A 19,618-nucleotide genomic window follows, 5' to 3' on the forward strand; every position below is an offset into this window, starting at 1 on the left:
ACCAAAGGAGACATCCGCAAGTGTCAAACAATAATGTAATAATGAGACTAGTCCTCTTCAGACACCATTGGAAAAAGTCATTTCTGTTGTCAGTGACTTGGATGAGGGAGCAGATGAAACCCTGTGTCCTCACTCTCTGTGATTATCTCACACCAAATTTATCTTCCCGACTGGGACAACCAGAACACTGGCTGCATGTAACCGTGACGCAAATCTGTACCTTGGGTCTCCGGCTGGTGCTATCAAGTTCATGTGTTCATAAAAAAAAAAAAAAATGCTGCTGGACTGTATCAGCCGATATAGACTCAGCAGTGACGGTGTTTAGTCGCAGAGTCCTGCTGACGCCGATAAGAGCTGGAAACACAAACTCGGAAACACAAACTCAGGAACACGTTTGGCTTTAAACCTAGGTACGACACAGGACGAGCATAAATGTAAAAATAAAAAAATCCGAAAAGGGAGTTAAAATTCAAAGAAGAGTACAAGCAAAATATGTCACGAAAGAAAAAAGTTTGAACACGATGGCAGTTGTGAAGGTTCTGTGTAGCTGTAAAATTCAGGATTAGGATTATTGATGAGAGAACACAGTCTGGTTTGATGACAGGGTCAGTGCGCCCCCTGTTGGTTGTTATCAGCTACTGTTCTTCCACTTTTAGCTCTTACCACACTGGCCCCCATGCTGGTCTGCCCACTGCCCAGCCAAGGCATGGACGCGGAGACCGGCATCTGCGGAGGAGCAAAAGGGACCGAGCTGGCCTGGGCGATGTTGGTGTGCGAGGAGCGGTAGTCGACGTCATCAGAGCTGCAGAGCAACACATGCAAGTGAACACCGATCCCACCAGTGACGTGCGAGCGACACCTTGACAAGCTAACCTGCGTGACTCCTTATCAAAGTCCTCCCCGATCCAGGTGTAGGGCTGGACGGACACCAGGGTGGACACGTCCACCTCCTGCACGTCATGAGTGGAGGCCAGAACTATTTCATTGGGATTGGCCTGCAACAGGTAAGAACATTTAGATAAAAGTGCAGCTGAGGCTCATCGCATTCAGTTGAAGCTAAGGCCACTTGCCTTGTTGATGGCAAAAGCCATGATGATATCGGACTCCTTGTGAATGATTTTAGCCTTTCCCCCCGGGTAACCCAGATCTGCCTCCACCTGGACCAGAATGTGAGAACACAATGAAGCTGAGAGGAAACACTGGACAAACTGAGGCTGAGCAGAATAGAATGCAGTCATTGAGAATAGAGTCACTCATTCAAATAAAGACAGATGTCGGTGAAGACTGTTAGAAGCATTTCCCTAATCGCAGCGATGCCCATCACACGTGAACAAGATGATGCGTTTCAGCATTGTACGTGAAGAGATTCAATTGTACGAACTCTTGTTTGACCCGGCACCGTGAGTGGGGACACCCTGCAAGTCGATCAAGTCTCACCAAGGCCCGGGATGAGCATGCAGGTTAGTTAAAGGCGCTACGTAGTCTTTGCAAGAGGAGAAAGGAGTGAGACACAGAAGGAGTCAGGATTATTCGTCAGGTTTAGCCACCGATGTGTGATTTAAAGTTTTTGAAAAAAAAAGAGGAGCAGTCACTGACGGGCCAGGCTCACGAGGACACTCTTTTCTCTTCCATCCAGACTACAACCTTGAGACTGAAGTTTCCCAACCTTTTTCACACGCTCCTCCAAACCTGGCTCGACAGTGACTCTTCCGGGGACACAGGCGTGAAAAGACATAGCTGGGGTGGAGGCTGGTGCGGTGTATGATACTACCTTATTGAGACTGCTGTTTGGGCTTACATGGTCCGTTTGGTTGTCTATAGACTACACAACACACGAAAGGCAATACAGACAAAACACACCAGCACACAACACAACAGGGAACACATGCACAAACACAGAAAAAATAAAACATGGAATGAAAACAAAATGAAAACTGCCGAAACGGTTTTAATAACGCACTTGGTTCTACTTGATATTGCTGTAAACCCATCTCAGTCTGCACTAGACGCATGATCGCTCAGCTCCATTTGGGAACAATAATGAGGGCTTTACACAACATCCACAAGAGCAGACTGTTTTGAAGGGAGCGGATAAGATAGGGGAGAGGCAGACACCACAGAGGGCAAAGAAACTGCTCTGCATGTACTTGATGAGAGACGACTGCAGTCGTGTTACCATCACGATAATAAGAATAACAGTAGAGATAAGCTCCGGCTCCTTCTGCCTGCGTCGTGCTCGGATGGCTTTGAAAAACACCCCAGAGTTACTGATGCCTGTACTGGATCAATTATAATTGTAGCTGAGATTGAGTCTGTGCTATATCGAGACATATCTATGGTTTTAAGCTACATCAATGCTAACCTGAATCTTCTCACAGCAGCAGTCAAAACAACCAGGATAGAACCTTCAGCTGTCATGTAAGAAGTCCCTCATGTCGAACTCTGCATCCACCCAGACAACCATAACAAGAAGCCCACCCACATTTCAATTATTTCTCCTTCAAACTCTCACATTTTGGAATCATGACGAAAATATTTTAGAGTGAGCTTGGCAGTTTAAAAACAAAAACATACATTGTACAAGAGGCACGCAGAATCACATGAGAACAGGCCAGGTCCTCTGGTACTGACCTCACTCTGCTTCCTTTTTTTGGTGAAGATGTAACGGATGAGAGTTTCCTGGAGAATTTCCTGTTTGACCAGGAAATGCCACAGACGTCGGGCGGGGAAGGACTGGTGATTCTTGGTCCTGAGAGTGTAAACCAAAACACCATGCTTACATCCCTATATAGGCCTTTGTCATTATTTAAACCCTCATGTTTCAGTGTAATAATTATCATTCTTTTACTCTAGGCAGCCTCAGAGATGAGGCTGGATTATAGAATGAGTCGAAGAAATCTGAACTCAAACATGACTTCTAAATCACATTATGATCGTGCAAATCCACAGCCAGCCAGGTTCAAAAGTGTGATTCCACTTTGTCAAAGCAGACACCTGGACCCCTGACAACCAGGAAGTGTTGCACCCTCTCAGGTCACAAGAAAACTACCACTTGATGCTGGCATTCATTTTCATTGCAGTCATTAGGCAGTTGTTGTAGCCACCATAAACCACTCAACATTTCACATTTGATGTATCTGGCCACTATGTTTTCAACCATACACATCATTCTCACTTGAAAGGAGTGTTGTCGGGCTCCAGCATGGCCTTGTGCCGCAGTATAGCAGGCCCGCCGCCTGCGCTGAGGTCAGTTGGATAAGTATTGATATAGTTGGGAGGTGGCCCATCGAATTTGTTCATCCGGTCCAGAAGCAGCTGCTCCCAGTTCTCCAAGGTTTTCAAGACAGCATTGCAAAGCGGGGAAGTCACAGGCAAGTCTGAGGAGGACATACAGGCTGATTAGGAGCAGTGGGTTTAAGAGGAAACCTGCCACATCAATCATGCATGTACCTGTGAAATCAAGACCAGCAAGAGGCAGAAAGTTTTTCACATTGTGATGAGCCAGTTTCACCATAACCAGACGGATCAAAGCCCAGCTGAAACACATCGAAACGGTGGGTTACAGAATCCAGAGCAGCACTGCCAGTGGTTTGGGCAATCGCAGGTCCTCACCTGTAGGAGTTTGGGTCAGAGTGTTCATTTATCTGCGTGTCTGAGAGGAAGGCATCGTCATCGTCTTCATCGTCCTCTGCACCGCTTTCGTCTGAGTCGTATAGAGCATTGCTTTCTGACAGCGGCAGAAATGGCTGAGCGGAGCAAAACAATAGAGAAGGAATTGAGGGTGTGAAGCTGATAAAAATGTGTTGACTTGAGATCTGCTAAAGTCACCTTGGCTACAAAGTAGTCCCACATGCTGAGCTCCGGAGGAATGAACTTCTCCCTGTAGGTGGGTCTTTCTGTGGGGACAGGCGGCGGTGTGGCGGGGGTTTCCTTGACAGGGCGCCCCGGAACCAGCATTCTCATGGTGAACCTGCGTCTGTATCGGTCCACGTCCTCTGCCGGCTGTTGAGGTGGAGCAGCTGCAGAATGACAGTCAGGACAGAATTAAACTTCTTGGTTAGCGGTCGGATTTGTTTGAGACGAAATGGAACAGCAATGAAGAGAAGAATGTTATGAAACTGCTCCGAAGGATTCATCTACACCCAAGAACACAACACACAGTGAGCGAGAGATAGAGAGCATCAAATCTTTGGTCCCAACACGAGAATAACAACCAGGTCAGCAGCATAACGTCAGGGAAGGTTGCTACACTCAACCGGCAGACACATTCAAAGTGGGATTGAACACACGACACTTGGTCATTCACAAACCTGCACTTTTATCCTGGATATTGACATCTGACGTCACACCAGACGAAAACAAGACAAGACACAAACAAACCAGAAAAGACAGTGCAGTTAACACATGGATACTACACACATCATTCCATCAATCAAAATGATGATGAAGTGCATGACACCGAACAGTAACGAAGAACAAAGATGGGTGACGAAACTAAACACTACCTCAATATTTATTGTATTGCAGAAGACATGTTATATTATTAAAAATAATAACAGCATCACCCATGGAACAGGGTTGGCAAAGCTCAAGAGGCAATTCCAATATTTACAGAAGGGAGTCCTATCATTTGTCTGACATTTATGAATCCCCTTTTCTGACCCGGTTCTAAATGGAGCTCTGCTCCACCAAGAAATGCCAGGCGAATTTAAAACTATGGACGAAGCTTCCTCCCAATTCAAATGTCAAACATAATAATTTCCCTTGGAGGTCTACTACTCAGTGCTTAGGACTTCACGAAATGCACTCATCAAAGCAGAAATTGGATTTGATGAAATATGATTTTAAGTTGCTATGGTGACATACAGGTTTGTAAAAGCAGCTAGCACATGACGGTGTACCTGGTTTAGTCTCAGACCGTGATCTATTCTGCCCAGCCTTGGCATCTGAACATTCCTTGTTAGGCCCAGCTGTGGGTTAATCGTGACAGCAGCAGCAGCACAATGAGGTGAACATAAAGGACAGAACAACATGTACATGCAGTGCTGTGTGCACACAAACACACACTCAACCTGATACAGAGATGTTGGTTTATCATGAGTCCACTTCATAGCATTAAGAGTTTCATTGTTTGTCATTAACATTCAGCAGCAGCTACACAAGAAAAAAGGGGGATCAAGCAACTGCATTTCTGCCACAATTACCATGCACTGCAAATCTGCAAACCAGCACTGCAATCCACCAGCCCAGTTACTCACAGCTGGTCTGAGTTGCTGGTGCCACATTGCCCTGCACTTCTCCCACTGAAATGGGAGGAGGGGGTCGTTTTGGGCGCTGGGTATCAGTAGGGACGGGTTGGGGGTTTAAGGTGTGTTGAGGTCTTCCTGTCTCTTGAAACTCCTCAGGCCTTGCTGCCTCAAAATCAGCTGGCACTGAGACACAGGGAAGAGGGAACACTCACACAAGACACTCCACACCAGCAGCAGCATCTTTGGAGTGTCACCAGACACATCTGAGTGGATATTTAACCATGAACACCGAAGTATCGCCGGTCAGATCAGAGATAGGTGAAAAAAATAAAAAAGAGGCAATAACTGGGCAGTAAAGGCGTGAGAGGAGTGTCATGAAGAAAGTACATTTATAAATGTTACCTGGAGGAGCCTCGGGCCTCTTTGGCTTAATAACAACTTTGGCTCCGCCTCCAAAGACTGCAGCCCACATGCGGTTGTTCAGTGGATGGGCTGCCAGGCGAAACAGCTCATTGCTGCTGTGCGTGCCCATGCCGTGGATGAGTAGTGCAAGATAAACGGCCACGACCGCTTCACACAGCAGGACGTTGAGCTTGGGCTGGTCCCCTTCCCTGGCAGATGTCAGCAGTGAAATCAGAGACGACACACCTGGAGAGGATTAGGACACAGAGCGTCAGAGCAGCAAAGAGCGGTTCAAATGAATTACCATTAATATTTGATGAGTGTCTCTTTAATTCATTCCTGAAGGCCGCTGAGTTCGACAGCAGAACACCATCTGTCTCTCTGCATAAACATAGTCTGCCACTGGTGCGCTCACCAACTCTTCCATCTGATTGTGAATCTTCTCTCAATCACACGACTGACATGTATGTTATTTTCATCAGTCTTGTTAAGACCGCGTACCAAGACAAAACAATGTTTGTTGCACACAGTAGAATGCAACAAACACTAACTGTATAAGCGTCACTGTACCTGGCCACTGAGCTGGAGCAGAGTTGGGAGTGATGTGTTCCTCGATGCTTTCAGTGCGCAGACGCTTCCTCTCACTGAGCAGCAGGCCCTGGTAAACCATCCCTGTGAACTGGTTGGCTTCTGTCTGGCTGCTGCAAAGTCAGTTAAACAAATGTTTCAGCAGTTGAAGTCATCGCTTAAAGCATTAAGGCAACATTAATTGGCATTAAAAAACGCTTACAAAAATGGGCTGAAAAAACAGATTCCCCTGGACTACATGTTACAATACACACCTTCTGTTGCTTAAAATAGAGCAGAGAGCAATTACCTGTAACTATGGCTGTCGCACAGAGCTTGATAAACACAAGCTGAGAGAGATGCTGCCAGAGTGTGCAGAGAATTGACCTGTAAAGCAAGAAGACAGCATCTGATCAAAACACATAATTCCTTTCATTCTAATACCAATGTGCTGCACTGTTAACATGCACACACAATCAAATATATTGAGGTCTGCATACTTGTTGAATGATCTAAAAGTTTTCATTCTGACCTGATCCTCGGTCACTTCTGGATGTGGCGGAGTCTCCATTAGGGTGATGGTGTGCAAGATATCATGGATGTGATTGCTGAGGTGCAGAACTGGATTGGCTATGACCGTCTTGGTGACTGCAATGCAGGCTGAGAGCAGAGGCAGTGTTGTGGGGAGAGGCAGAGGAGACTGCAGCTGCTTCACAGTAGTTTCCTGTACAAGGACAGACGCAATGGGTTGGCAAAGTATACAACAAATTGGACTTAGCTCTGTCGATTTGTGTACCTGCTGGCTCTCTTGGAGAAGGAAAAGGAGCTCCATCCGCACAGATGTAACCCCTCCCCCTTTAGCGCCATGAAGGCTACAGTAGGAGAGAAAGACCCTGAGGAGAGCCTGGTTCTTCCTCAGCCATGCCTTACGCCTCTCAGAGTGCTGCTGTTTGGCCTGAAGACGTCTCCGCTCCATCTGGTGGCGCTCATATGCACCAGCATCTGACCGCTCGAAGACGTCATCTGATATATCAAAGGACTGTGTTCGCTCTCCTCGCTGGTCTGCATCCGAGTCCTCTTCCTTACCCTCCACCTGCAGAAACAAGCAAGCTCATTTACTAACCCGGTGACTTTTTAACGTACCAGAAAATCACTTGTTGTCAGATGTGACCTTGTAATTGCAGATCTTGTGCATTGCAGCAATTTCTTTCTCAAGCCAGCTATAAAGCTGAAAGCGAAGCTTCCCTCCGTCCACTTCAAAGCCTGTGGCAAGTGTCCGCAGTTCTGTCATCAGAATTTTCAGACAGGCCCGGAACTTGAGCTGCTCAGCTATTACGTCCACCTCAGACTCACCCTAGTTTAGAAAAAAAACAAAAACAAATATAAGAATTATTATTTTTTGCAAATGTCCATATACAGTCAATAGTATTGTTCTGGAAGCCTTGTTTGCACCTGTGAGTTTTCTCGTTGTAATTTGGGATCAGTGGGATCAGAATTGTCGTCTGCTTTGGTCTCGGCCTCTGGCTTCTTCATAGTCAGATAGTCATCTTCCTCATCTTCATCGTCGTCTTTATCATCTCCCCAGTCCAATTTAAGCTCGTCGTCTTCTGCCTTCACCATTGGCTGACTCCAATCCAATGTGCTCTCGTTCGCCCCCCAGGCGTTGGCAGGGGCTGCAGGTGAGGCCCAATCTAAGGTGCCATTTTCAATTGGTTGGTTGGAGTTCACGTTGACCTCGGAGGAAGCCTTGCTTAGAGGCGATGAACCGGCTTTCTTGGTAATTTTGGGGATCTTTGAGAGGACCTCCAGGGCCAGAACTGGACATCCAACCTGTTGGGAAAAGAAATGAGCAGATGTTCAAGAGAAATAACATTGACTAAATAACAGGTAATTCTCCTCTCAACAGTCAGATGGGCAATTCTACCTTGAAATGGGCATTTGCAGTGGTGAAGAACAGTTTGCGCTCTATGAGGTTGATCTCATCTGCACTGCTCTTCTCTGAGGTCAGACCTACAGTCGTAACTTTCCCCTCAGGATTAGCAAAGTGCCGGCGGATGATTAATGGGTGAGTCCTGAGGTAGTTATAGAAACTGAACACCACAGGGTTGCAAGATTTCACCATGACATCTGGAATGGAGGACATGAATGCGACAGAAATTAGTAACAAAATCCAAATTCAAGATGAATATCTGACAGTTTAGAGTCGACTGACCGGGGTTGTTGTCATCCTCTTTAGGGATTCGCTCTAACAGGGTGTCCAAGGCTCGCGTGTAATCCTTCATGATCCAGTACGCTATGCTGCGCAGGAAGGGGTCCGGGTGAAGTCGGGAGCAGTGGTAACCATTTCCGTCCCTGTTACACCCGAGCACCTTCTCATTTAGGAGGCCTTGGCAGGTGGAGGAGTTCTCAAAGTCGGCCTCATACAGCCTTGCTACAATCATGGCTAACTGCAGGTCTTCCATCTTCTCCATCAACACCTGAAGTGACAACAATTTTTAGTTTGTGGCGAACTGGAGAACAATCCTGCCCAACTGCTGGAGGTCAATAGAGTGAAAATGTTTCTCACTCATACCTCGATTGCGTCCTTGAGCGATCCTGCCAGCAGGAAGAATGCTGCAGACTGTTCAAACCGTTGTTTTCCAAGCAAGGAGAATGCATTTTTTAACGCTGCCTTTCGCCATCTGTCTTCACTGAAGTTATTTTTGAAGAAAGTAGTCATCTTCTCGTCATGCTGAGACCTGCAGGGAGAAGCTCGTGAAGTGTTCGTCCGGGACATTTTCTTGCTTGTGTCTCACCTGAATAGACCCCAGAGAACAGCCTTTTTCTTCATGGCCAAGTAAAAAAGAGCAGCATCCAGTGGATCATTGTTTCTCTGAAATGCAGCTTTGCCCAACTGTGGATAGAAAAATGGACATTCATGACAATTTAAGTGATGAAACTTAATCATTGATGTAAACCTTTTCATACTCATTGCATGACTCTCATTAAATTCACGGCATTATGTATATTATTTGCTTAAAACGAAATCAAACATTTAGACCCATGTTGCTAGCAGCATATTATTCTGGACAAGTCAATGGTTTTAAAATCATCTAGGTACTGAAGCATCCCAAGGCTTCATTTAAAAGTTCTACATGTCTTCAACAGGAAGAATGAATGCAAATATCATACTTTTTCAAAGGCTGTCTATATGACACGGAATAGGACAGGAGACTGAACAGGAGGAGCCTGTGTATTTGCTTTGTAAGTGCTTGCAGGGCCGAGGGACTATGACCTAGAGGGCACTTCCAAACAGAACATTACAATGTTGTTTGCTTTATTTGATGCACTAGTATTTTAACTTGTTTAAAAGACAAAAATAAATTATACATAAGAAACTACATATAAATGAATAAAAAAGCATTAGAAACGCAGTTACACCTGTCAATTGAGCATAATGGGCAAGTTTGTTTTGTAGGTATGTTTTAAAGATGTTTTGGTCAGATTGCGTTTCTTATTATCAATTACTCCTTAAGATACCTTTTCAACCATCTTCCGCAAGGTATTGATGTTTCGGATCCACCAACCGACTCCGACGGCTCTAAGCTCAGACCACTGTGGGTCCCCTCTCTGCATAGCTGGGATCATGTTCAGCAACTCCTCTTCAGCCTCGGAGTGGAAAGCCCACGCAAAGTGACATGTTGAAAGACCTGCAAGTGTTAAGACATAACCAAGATGTAGATAAATGTATCATATAATAGCTACAATAATAAACTCAATAGGTGGAGAGGTAAAATAGCTTTTAGTTGGCGGACGTGCGATACAATGTTTGATTACCCTGATGTAGAAGCTGCATTCGGTACAGAGGGGGCAGAGAAGTGAGCAAACAGGTGTGAAGACGCATTGCGAGGAGGTATCTCAGTCCGCACTCATCAAGAGCCTCACCACCTGTAAACACATCAGGCAGTCTCTTCTAAATTCTATACAGTATATGACTCATCACTTATATACGTGGCATAGCTTTAACCCACATTTCTAACGGACTAAAAATGATTTCTGTTTCAACATGTCAGTAAAAAGAGCTCCATGATGATGTCTGCAGAAGTTTGTTGTTCTTGTGCTTGGCTTAGCAAGCAGAGAAACAAACCGCTAACATCTTTGTTCCAAAATACTACGCAAACTTGATAAAACTTGACAAATAGATGAATATACAAATGTATGAATGCCATTACAAAGCCTTCCAAATGAATGATAATGTACAGACATTACTTTTCCATTAAATACAACTCAATAGAAGGCTTTAAATGGGACAAAGATTTGGTAAATTAAAATACATTAAGGAGACTGACCTGTGTACTGTTTGTCAGATGAACTGGCCACTTCAGCACTGGTGGTTGCAACTGTGTCAGCGAGGGCAACTAAGAACATCTGTTCTAGTCTGGTTAGTCCTGGAAGGCTGGAGTGCATGAGATGACTGGATAACACCTGTAAACATACAAGAGGAGCGACAGAGAAATATCAGTATGAGAGAAGCAAGTCACATTTTACACTATTGTGAAATGTTCACTGCGAAGTGCACAGACAGAAAAATTGAAGATTTCTCCAAAAACATAATTGGTTATGCATCACCTCGTGGACTAATGCACAAGTGGTACAACATGTTTGACACATGGCTCCTTGTAGGAACCAACTCTTGAATGAAACTGTTTCAAAATATGTCCCCACACCTGAGCGTGTTCTGGGCCGAAGTATGTAGGACCATACTGAGAGAGATTGATGACTCTGGATTTCTTCTCTGGCTTGTCCGTGGCAAAGTTAACAAAGTCATCAGTGGTGACTGTGGGCACCTGCTCATACAAAAAGGAATTTCATTTGTACATGAACATGTATGAAAACATAAACACATGCGTGAAGCATTGGTCTTCATTCGTCTGAGACCAAAATTCCAACCTGAAACAGGTCTGCATATTGGTCTTCAGAAGACTTGTGGCTCCCATCCCCGTTCGACGTTTTGGGACCCTTCACAGTTTCTTCTGCTCCCTTGTATGATGTATCCAAGTCAGCCAACATCAGGGAGTACAGAGGCAATGGCGGGATTGCATTGATCTCTGTGTAATCTCTGCCTCCATCACGACCAGACGCGATTGTGTCTTTGGCTGTGCTGCCTGTCACACTGATGGTTCGGGACAGATGTCTCCTGGATCCGCCCTCACCAGCCTCCACATCTCGAACAACAGCCACCTCTCCAGCGATACACTTCACGAGATGTGCAAGAATGGCCTGAAATCATTGAAAACAGTTGTGATATTGTATGTTCTGGCACAACCGATGATGAACAAAAGCAACAAAAGACCCACCTTGGCACGGCGAACCTTGCCCAAGTCCATTAATTCTAGCAGCTGGGTTGGATGATATTGGGGTAAAGTTGGGGACAGTGAGTGAGCTGCCTCAAAAAGGCCCCCTTCCTGGAGACCAGCAGGTGCACGCAGAGCCTCCTCAGCAGCTGCACTCCCCTCAAACACACTTTTAGACCGAGCTCTCCCCTCAAAGACAGTGTTTTGTCCAGCAGCAATATCTGCAGAAGACATGTTGCCCTCTTCTCCTTCACCAAGCTTCTTGTCTTGATGCCACTGTGCATAGACGTGCATTTCACAATCCATGCCGACAACCAGAATTCCATCTCTGACCCAGGATAGCGAGACGGGCAAAGAAGGGGTGCCATCCACTGAAGAAAGAAGGTCCACTGAGCGCAAAAGGATCCAGCGGGAGCGGATTCCTTGCTTAATGCTGCCTCCTAGAGGCAGGGTTATGACAGCCATCCCCTCCTTGTTGCTTGTCTGCTCATTCACCACTCCAGAAATACGCCCATACATGAGGATGTTAGATCCCACCCCCACAGTTAGAATATGAGAGCCATCCTCTTTTGACAGCCAGTCGAGATGGACGTAGTGCTTGATGTTGGGGGAGCTGTGATCTCTGCTCATGAACACGTCTGATCTAAAATTTGAGAGAACGTAATTACTAAATCAGTCAGAAGAACCTGGTGGAAGATGGTAGATGAGGGGACTCACCTGCTATACACAAACAGATTGGAGTCCACACTAACTCTGGGGTCCAGGGTTGATGACGGCCTGGTGAAGTCATCAAGATGAAGCGTTTGCTCCAGTACCCATTCTGAGCCGCCTGTCGACTCACACTCGTAGATTGACACGTGCATGGAAAAATCATTTCCACAGATCTGTAAAATAAGAAGAATATGCCTTAAATTATGATGCAGCGCTATCTGTTAAAAATGATAGTACACGTTTTTGGGCTGGTTTTGAAATCAATATTGATGACAGCTGACTTGTGGCAAAGTAAAAGAATTTCACCATTTACTTCCTACAAATGTGTTGCCAGAATTATTATATCTGGGTTAATCCCACAGTGTGTGTGACTGCCACATGTGTACAATGGTTTACTGCTTTCAACGTGTTTACTGAGAAAATACAAATGGGATTTTTTCATCTTTGAAGAGAAAGACATTTATCTTTATCCGTCTTTGTCTGCATTGATGCATGTCAATGATGTTTACAAAACTACTGTCAAACTGGCAAGACAAAATCAGGCGTTATTTTCAATCAGTCATTGTTTACTTTCACTGCTTGAGCTACTCTTGTTGTGTTTGTTTTTCTTCACTTCTTCAAAAATGTCCCTTATAACCCATCCTGACCAAATTCATTGGTAAATATTACCTGTGCTTGTCGCGGCTGTTTAAAAGCGACGGCTAGCCTGCCGATGTAGGAGCACGACACAGCAACAGGGCGGCCTGACACGCACACAGCACTGTTGTTGTCTTCCTCTTCATTCATTAGAGCCCAGGGCTCCCAGCGATATGTCCGGTTGTCTTGGTTGTCCTCGTTACATTTATCATCTCCATCCACAGCACAGCGCCAGAAACGGACGCGGGAGTCCGAACATGTAGTGACTATCAGGTAAGGTGCCAGACACACGGGATAGATTGAGGAGGAACTCAGATGGCCTGTAACATGAATGAAATGCTTAGATTAGATTGGTCCTTTTTTCCTTTTTGTTCCTTGAATTCCAACACCATGCGTGACTCAAACATAGCACAGTGTCTTCTTGTGAGAGAACTAAATGAGAATGATCACATTCTAACCAGCAGACGGCGTTGCTCTGGTAACTTCCACTCCATGGGGGAGGTCCAGCCGTTTGCTGTACACCAGCTTTGAGTTGAGGATAAGTTTGCTGGCTGACTGTAAGTTGGCTGTGGAGGCAGAACGTGGCAGTGGTCTGATGGGGGAAGTCTCAGGAGATGAGTCAGGATTGACAGCTTGGTTAGGAACCAGGAGCTGCCCTTGGGAGCTATAGTTGGGTGTTAGATCATCTGAGAGGAAAGAGAATTTTAAAGGAGCATGATCACCAGAGATGACGATTCACATACATTTTCAAGGCGAAAACACCACTTACCAACACACGCTTGCACAGACTTCAGATGCAAATGCCACATTTGAAGGACAGAGTTCCTGTTTAGATCTTTTTCAATCACAACCAAAAAGAATTTCTCCGAAAATGGTGCAGGTTGGTAGTCTGGATTGAGGAAAAAAAAAGTTTATTAAAAATTTATTTCACTAACTTGAGGAGAGAAATAATAAATTATTTATGATCAAACTGTACCTTCATTTGATGGAAAAGGAGGTATGATTGTCTCTGGATCGTTTTGAGGCTTGTAACCGAGAATGAAGTCCTCTTGGAAGACATGCAGCAGTTGTGTGTTGGTGCCACACTGGACATATTTTAGAAATATATTACTGCTTGTAATTTTAAAAGACCAAGTGAAACTGGACAAATGTCTGTATAAAGAAGAGGAAAAACGCAACAGTTCAAACCTGATTTGTAATACTGTCCAACTCAATGATACATCCCGGTCTGGCAGTGGACTGTTGGCTCACGATGTTGAACACTTCGCCCACCAGTTTCTAAAGAATTTCATGAAAAAAAAGATCTCTCAGTAACTGGTTACAAAAAAAAATGTGTTCAGAAGATATTGCTGATAAAAGACCTTCTCAAGCTGCAACAATATCCCTGATTTTATGTACGGGAATGTTCTGTACAACTCACAGATGTTTCTGGATCCGACAGCTCATCAAGCAGTTTTCGGGCATCCACCACAGCTTGATATAGACGCAGGTTTCTACCGTCTGATGCCACAAAGCAGGCACTGGCACTGTTACAGTAAGTTCCTGTAAAGAATGGAAATGTAATCAAAATACAACTGAAAACAGATACAGATGCAAAACTGACACTGACTACTGTAGGTGGCCTTTTAGTGCATTGGGTTGTGTGTGCCGGTGATAGTTACCGAGTACAGAGCTGGGTACAAGTGAAGGTAGCCAAGCAACATTGCTGAAGGCAGAGGTGTGTAGAGAGTTGATGCGGGCCAGCTCAGACACCCCTCCAGTGCAGGACAGTGGTCCGATATGATCAACTCTCCACAAAATCAGCTCGCTGTAGATGGCGTTGGGATCATGAAAGGTCCTGGTAGCTGCATTACGAAGTTGTTTCCTGCGAGAAAATCAGCATTTATTTCATGAGTGAATAACATTTTTTATTGGCCCAATACTGTACATAGCAAGGCTTCATACCTAGGAAGTCCCTTTGGAAGTGGGAAAGTGGGAGGCTGCTCCCCTTCCAGGCTCCCAGGGGCCGACGGGGGTGTGAGCAAGGAATTATGATGTGACGAGGTAAGCAGCAGTGGCAGCACCGTGTGGCAGGATTGATCATTCAGATGGAACCGGTGGCCACAGTAGCGGAACTTGTGTGAAACAGTCAGTACATTGGAGAATGCAGAGCGCTCTGCAAAAGTCACTGCCCACTGGAAATGGAGAGCCAGAAAATGTAAACATGGACTCGAATAGGAAATTAGCAAGAAATAAAGTACCTGGTTTAGAGAACCATCAACATGCTTGGAAATCATCATAACATCAGGACTAATGCCAGAATGGAGGATGGAAGAGGCAGCCAGGGCTGGTGAACCCAGACCAGCTGAGGTTGAAGCAGAGCGGGACATGCGCTGAGTGGACCTGTCTTTGTCCCCTGCCACCGAAGTCTCCACGTCGGTTAAAGTGCAGGCGTACATCAGGATATTTTTACTCAGTGAGTTCGCGTCTCCTGTGGGAAATGCCACTGGAATGCGGGAGGAGAAGGACACCTGCAAGGAAACAAGTCATAGCTGGGTTAGTCAACCCATGCAAGTGAACATATTCAATCATGATTACAGGCTCAATTTACATATCAATTCCCAGCCCAAAGCAAACATTACCATGTATATGTTTTTTGTCAATAATCTACAGAAAATCATATATTCTTCATCTATTACATTGATTTACTGCCTGTTTAAATGTACATTCACACATCCAAAGACAAATAACCACAAAAGCAGGAAGGCAGAAGGAGATATTTCTAGCTATGTTGTCGAGTGTTTCAGTATGAGAAGTTCTACTTCAAGTTTGATGTCGTAAAACTGAAGTGACAAAAACAAAACATGATTTTGTTCTTTACTGCAACCTCCCCTAATGCTAACCTCTGCTATCTTTTGGTCACATGCATCCTATTGACAGGGTTCAAAGGTCATCAAAAGGCATTAGAGACACGCAGCTGAGTTTATCTCACTTTGGAAAGCATTGCATAATAGAGTGCTGAATTGTTTTCAAGCTTATGTGTTTCTGTGTCTACACTCACCTGAACCTGTCTGAAAATGCCTTGGTTGAATTCATCCAAGTATTTCACATGCCACACAAGGAAAGAGCCATCTGCAGGATGGATGGTGAACAGCATGTCTGGACTCTTGTTCCACTCAGTGGTCAGTGTCTCCATCTTCCTCTCCAGCAGCATTGAGGGCAGAGGCATGCTGGAACTGGACCCTGGTGAGGACGCCTTCGTGCTGCCTTGTTCCCCTGGCTCACCATCCTCACCGACCTCTGAGGAGGCCTTGTCAGACATCTCATCCAGATCTGATGGAAACATGACAGAACCATTTTGAAATCTGAAGTCAAACATTATTTGAAATTGAGCTTATAGTTAATACCAAAGTCGAACTTCATCGGGGATCCTTCTGGGTCCAGCGGGTCTTCAGTAGTTTGGTACAGCTGCTGTTCAGTAAACTTACGGAGTTGTAACATAAATAGGTCCATTGAGGAAGTGAAGCTGAGGTCCTTATTGTTAAGCCAATGGACGACAAACCCTCCTCCACCAGTGCCATCATCAGGATTGAACAGTGCTGAATCAGCCAGCACTGATGGGATGTCTAATGGATAATAAGACAGGAAGTCAGACAATGTTAACATATTTAGTAGGATTCCATCAGAGGTAATGAACCTGACACATTCATTTCAATTACCTGTGTTTGGATTAATACTAGCTGATATATGAAAGTGACAGAGGGCATTAGCGTGATGAGCGATGTGACGGTGGGTGTGCGTGTCCTGGGTGCCAAGTTGAGAGGGAAGAATGTCACTGTGTGCCACGAGGGCAGACGATCGTCGACGGCCTCGGCGAAGATGCTTCAGATGATGAATGGACTGTTAGGCAGAACACGTAATAATGGCTGAGTTTATATCAGAACTCTATACAAGCGACTCAATGTGATCAGGTTTCTCAAGCTGTTGAAGTACCTCCAAAGCGTGTTGAATCTTGTCCTTATTTCCTCCCAATCCTGGTAAACTTGAACTGAAAGAATGAGTGTTCTCGGATATTTGTCCACCCAGTAAGCTGTCTTCAGGTAGAAGGGTCTCAGACCACAACCTACATACACCATCCTCGCAAGAGGTCAGCAGCACATTGCAGACAGAACCCCTGTGGACACAGAGGAATGATTACCGTGTTGAAACTGTTAGTTAACATCTCATGTTGTGGAGATTAAAACAACCAAGTCCACGCAATTATTAGTGATTTCCATAGCTGTGAAAGAGGCGATTAAACGAAAACAAACCAAAACAACGTGTGCTCTCTGGATGTCTTACTTAGGCATGTACTTGCTTGTCTTCCTCCATGACATGCCAGTGACTGATCGAGGATGTGCCAAGTAAACAAAAGAAAAATGAACAGGAATATGTTTTTTGTCGGCGGGGTCCTGAACAACAACAGCAGACCGCCAGCCCGTGGTAGGATACCACACCTTAAGCAAACAGTCATCCTGCGTACACAAGACGAACGACATGAATTTGGAGTTATTCAACAGGATTACGGACCAAGATTATGGTTTCATGACCTACATACTTTCCCAACTGTGGCGAAGTACTCCCCATCAGGTGACCACTTGGCAATGTGAACTGATGCAGCAGTCCTGAGGGGCAGACAGACGGAGACACACGAAAGCACATCCTTAATTAACGGGCAAAACTCATCATCTTGGCATTTGGATTTTTTTTTTCCAAGGGAGAAAAATAATCACGTTCGATGAATGTCAGCATTTTAAGATTTCTTGTGGTGACAAAACAATGTGTCAATAATATATCATATTCTCTGACTCATGAGTGTTTCTCGCTGAATTATTATGCTAATTTTAGAGTCAATAGTATCTTGTTGTAGATTGTGTACTGGGATTTAGGTAGAATACATTCAGACAAAGAAAAAAAACATGTGTGCTACACATACTTGCACTGCCAAACACAATTCCAGTCGTTCAGCACAGGGTGAGGCTTGTCATCTGTCATCTGCCCATCCTCCTCCTCTATTAAAGCGTCGGCCAATGGCGGAGCCCACAGCTGGAGCCTCTCAGTTGCTGCTAGAATACGGTTCCCTGGGGACACAGTAGCATTTCACTCACCTCATGACATCCACTACTGCGAAGCAGGGACCTTACGTTGCTCTTACGTAAGAGCCAGTTGTGATGAAAACAAAAAACTCAGGCTATTTGGTACACACCTTGTGGATCCCATGCCAAGTTGTAGGTGATGGCATCAAGAAAGAACTGTCCAGTTTTCTGCCACTGACAGTTGAGCTGCTATAGTGACATAAAGGGGGGATATATTTTATATCGACAAATAAGAAACCACTGTTAAACAATTGTGCAGAAACTGCTTGCATGGATTCTCACTTTGTGGCGTTTGTTTGGGTTGGTAGAGAGTGGCTCAAAGATGCAGACTGTGTTTCCATAGGAGGCAGCAATCTAAAAATAAAAGGCTGTGTTCATCATCCCGACATTACTCACTGCATCAGTGTTTGTGCAGAGTCATTTACACAGGAGAATGGGCAGCGGCACAAAAACAGAGGCAGGGCATAACAAGTATTAACACTGCATAAATGCCGTTTTAATGAAAGTGATATTGTACTAACACTGAGCACAGAGCAGCACATGGGACTGTGTAGTCGACACTTACCCTGCCAAGCTGGTGGGAGCACTCCACACAGCCCACCTGTATGTTCCCATTCTGAGCTCCAGGGATAATCTGCACGCACTCAAAGTCACTGGCCAAGATGACTACATCACAGCCTGAGCCGTAGGCCTACAAAAAAGAAGTGGGCAAAAAGAAATCTAATCAGATTCAGCAACAGTAAACAACTAGAAATCCGACACGAGCAAATGCAGTTTCAATATCAACGTAGGTCACACTCCTTTTAGGAAAAAGAAAGATATAAAAGCAAGCATGCCTTCTGTGAAGTGTGATAATGATGGCGCCAGCTTAACACTACAGGAGGTCTATTTATCAGCCAAGATAATATTGAGATGGGGATTATTACAAATAAAATTGGGTGTAAATTCACCATGATCATTAAACCGTCACTGGAAATACAGGACAGTCATCTTGCAAATGTGATAACATTATTGCGTCATTTTCCTCAGGAAAGTGGTGGTAGGAAATTGCAACAAAAGAAAAAAAGGAAAATGTGATGAAGTTAAAAGGGAGCATGAATGGTAATCCATGGTTTAAGACACTTCCCCAGTTGGCAAGCAACTTCACAATTACCAAGTCATATTCATCTACAAACCACAAAAATGCAGAACACATATTTATTTATAAATAAATTGAGTGTTCTTTATTTTTCTTGTTTGTTATTCTTTCTAGCGCGTTTAGGAAAAGAGGCTACAATTTACAAATAGGCGAAGCAAAGAGGGCTATGACTTCAAAGAACATTCTCAAGAAACAGCAAGTTGCGGGGCTGTAGTTGCACAACTGCAGGAATCCATGTTACACGATGTTGCATGTTGGAATCCATGTTACACGACGATCTGTTTACTGGTCTTAGAAGCAGCAAGCGCAACGGTGCAGTCTACGCCGTAGAAAGGTCAGTGAATACTGCGTGGCGTTTTATAGACAATAAAACACTAATTCCGCTGTTTTCATACATGAGCTTCTAGTGCTCAGCACTGCCACTGAAATGAGCAGTGGGGGTGGAGCTACAGGAACACAAAAAACGTG

General features: G+C 44.8%; 1 protein-coding gene across 6 annotated transcripts in view; it reads right to left on the reverse strand.

Annotated features, from left to right (window-relative positions):
• Nucleotides 1–19,618, reverse strand: part of dmxl2 (Dmx-like 2) — a 30,220-nt gene that overhangs the window by 4,605 nt on the left and 5,997 nt on the right. Inside the window, exons 2-49 of one of the 6 annotated variants that reach the window (XM_053864943.1) lie at nt 18,578–18,703; nt 18,295–18,366; nt 18,123–18,198; nt 17,853–17,997; nt 17,475–17,541; nt 17,219–17,391; nt 16,871–17,051; nt 16,597–16,777; nt 16,285–16,503; nt 15,939–16,210; nt 15,139–15,408; nt 14,843–15,072; nt 14,560–14,762; nt 14,319–14,440; nt 14,087–14,176; nt 13,875–13,983; nt 13,668–13,787; nt 13,357–13,584; nt 12,932–13,218; nt 12,269–12,435; nt 11,555–12,194; nt 11,148–11,477; nt 10,925–11,044; nt 10,547–10,682; nt 10,035–10,145; nt 9,738–9,907; nt 9,014–9,111; nt 8,791–8,956; nt 8,431–8,695; nt 8,143–8,345; nt 7,671–8,048; nt 7,390–7,572; nt 7,015–7,311; nt 6,751–6,942; nt 6,529–6,605; nt 6,222–6,352; nt 5,652–5,897; nt 4,902–4,970; nt 4,311–4,337; nt 3,829–4,019; nt 3,613–3,746; nt 3,451–3,536; nt 3,176–3,377; nt 2,632–2,749; nt 1,772–1,822; nt 1,071–1,157; nt 874–995; nt 664–802 (exon numbers count right to left, since the gene is read on the reverse strand). In XM_053864943.1, the coding sequence (XP_053720918.1) occupies nt 664–802; nt 874–995; nt 1,071–1,157; nt 1,772–1,822; nt 2,632–2,749; nt 3,176–3,377; nt 3,451–3,536; nt 3,613–3,746; nt 3,829–4,019; nt 4,311–4,337; nt 4,902–4,970; nt 5,652–5,897; nt 6,222–6,352; nt 6,529–6,605; nt 6,751–6,942; nt 7,015–7,311; nt 7,390–7,572; nt 7,671–8,048; nt 8,143–8,345; nt 8,431–8,695; nt 8,791–8,956; nt 9,014–9,111; nt 9,738–9,907; nt 10,035–10,145; nt 10,547–10,682; nt 10,925–11,044; nt 11,148–11,477; nt 11,555–12,194; nt 12,269–12,435; nt 12,932–13,218; nt 13,357–13,584; nt 13,668–13,787; nt 13,875–13,983; nt 14,087–14,176; nt 14,319–14,440; nt 14,560–14,762; nt 14,843–15,072; nt 15,139–15,408; nt 15,939–16,210; nt 16,285–16,503; nt 16,597–16,777; nt 16,871–17,051; nt 17,219–17,391; nt 17,475–17,541; nt 17,853–17,997; nt 18,123–18,198; nt 18,295–18,366; nt 18,578–18,703 (8,307 nt within the window). Of the gene's footprint in view, nt 1–663; nt 803–873; nt 996–1,070; nt 1,158–1,771; nt 1,823–2,631; nt 2,750–3,175; nt 3,378–3,450; nt 3,537–3,612; nt 3,747–3,828; nt 4,020–4,310; nt 4,338–4,901; nt 4,971–5,258; nt 5,433–5,651; nt 5,898–6,221; nt 6,353–6,528; nt 6,606–6,750; nt 6,943–7,014; nt 7,312–7,389; nt 7,573–7,670; nt 8,049–8,142; nt 8,346–8,430; nt 8,696–8,790; nt 8,957–9,013; nt 9,112–9,737; nt 9,908–10,034; nt 10,146–10,546; nt 10,683–10,924; nt 11,045–11,147; nt 11,478–11,554; nt 12,195–12,268; nt 12,436–12,931; nt 13,219–13,356; nt 13,585–13,667; nt 13,788–13,874; nt 13,984–14,086; nt 14,177–14,318; nt 14,441–14,559; nt 14,763–14,842; nt 15,073–15,138; nt 15,409–15,938; nt 16,211–16,284; nt 16,504–16,596; nt 16,778–16,870; nt 17,052–17,218; nt 17,392–17,474; nt 17,542–17,852; nt 17,998–18,122; nt 18,202–18,294; nt 18,367–18,577; nt 18,704–19,618 lie in introns of all 6 variants that reach the window. The other 5 variants (XM_053864942.1, XM_053864947.1, XM_053864944.1 and 2 more) reach the window with 5 other exon arrangements.

The sequence above is a fragment of the Synchiropus splendidus genome, chromosome 5, assembly GCF_027744825.2.
Source record: "Synchiropus splendidus isolate RoL2022-P1 chromosome 5, RoL_Sspl_1.0, whole genome shotgun sequence".
NCBI classification, from domain to species: domain Eukaryota; kingdom Metazoa; phylum Chordata; class Actinopteri; order Syngnathiformes; family Callionymidae; genus Synchiropus; species Synchiropus splendidus.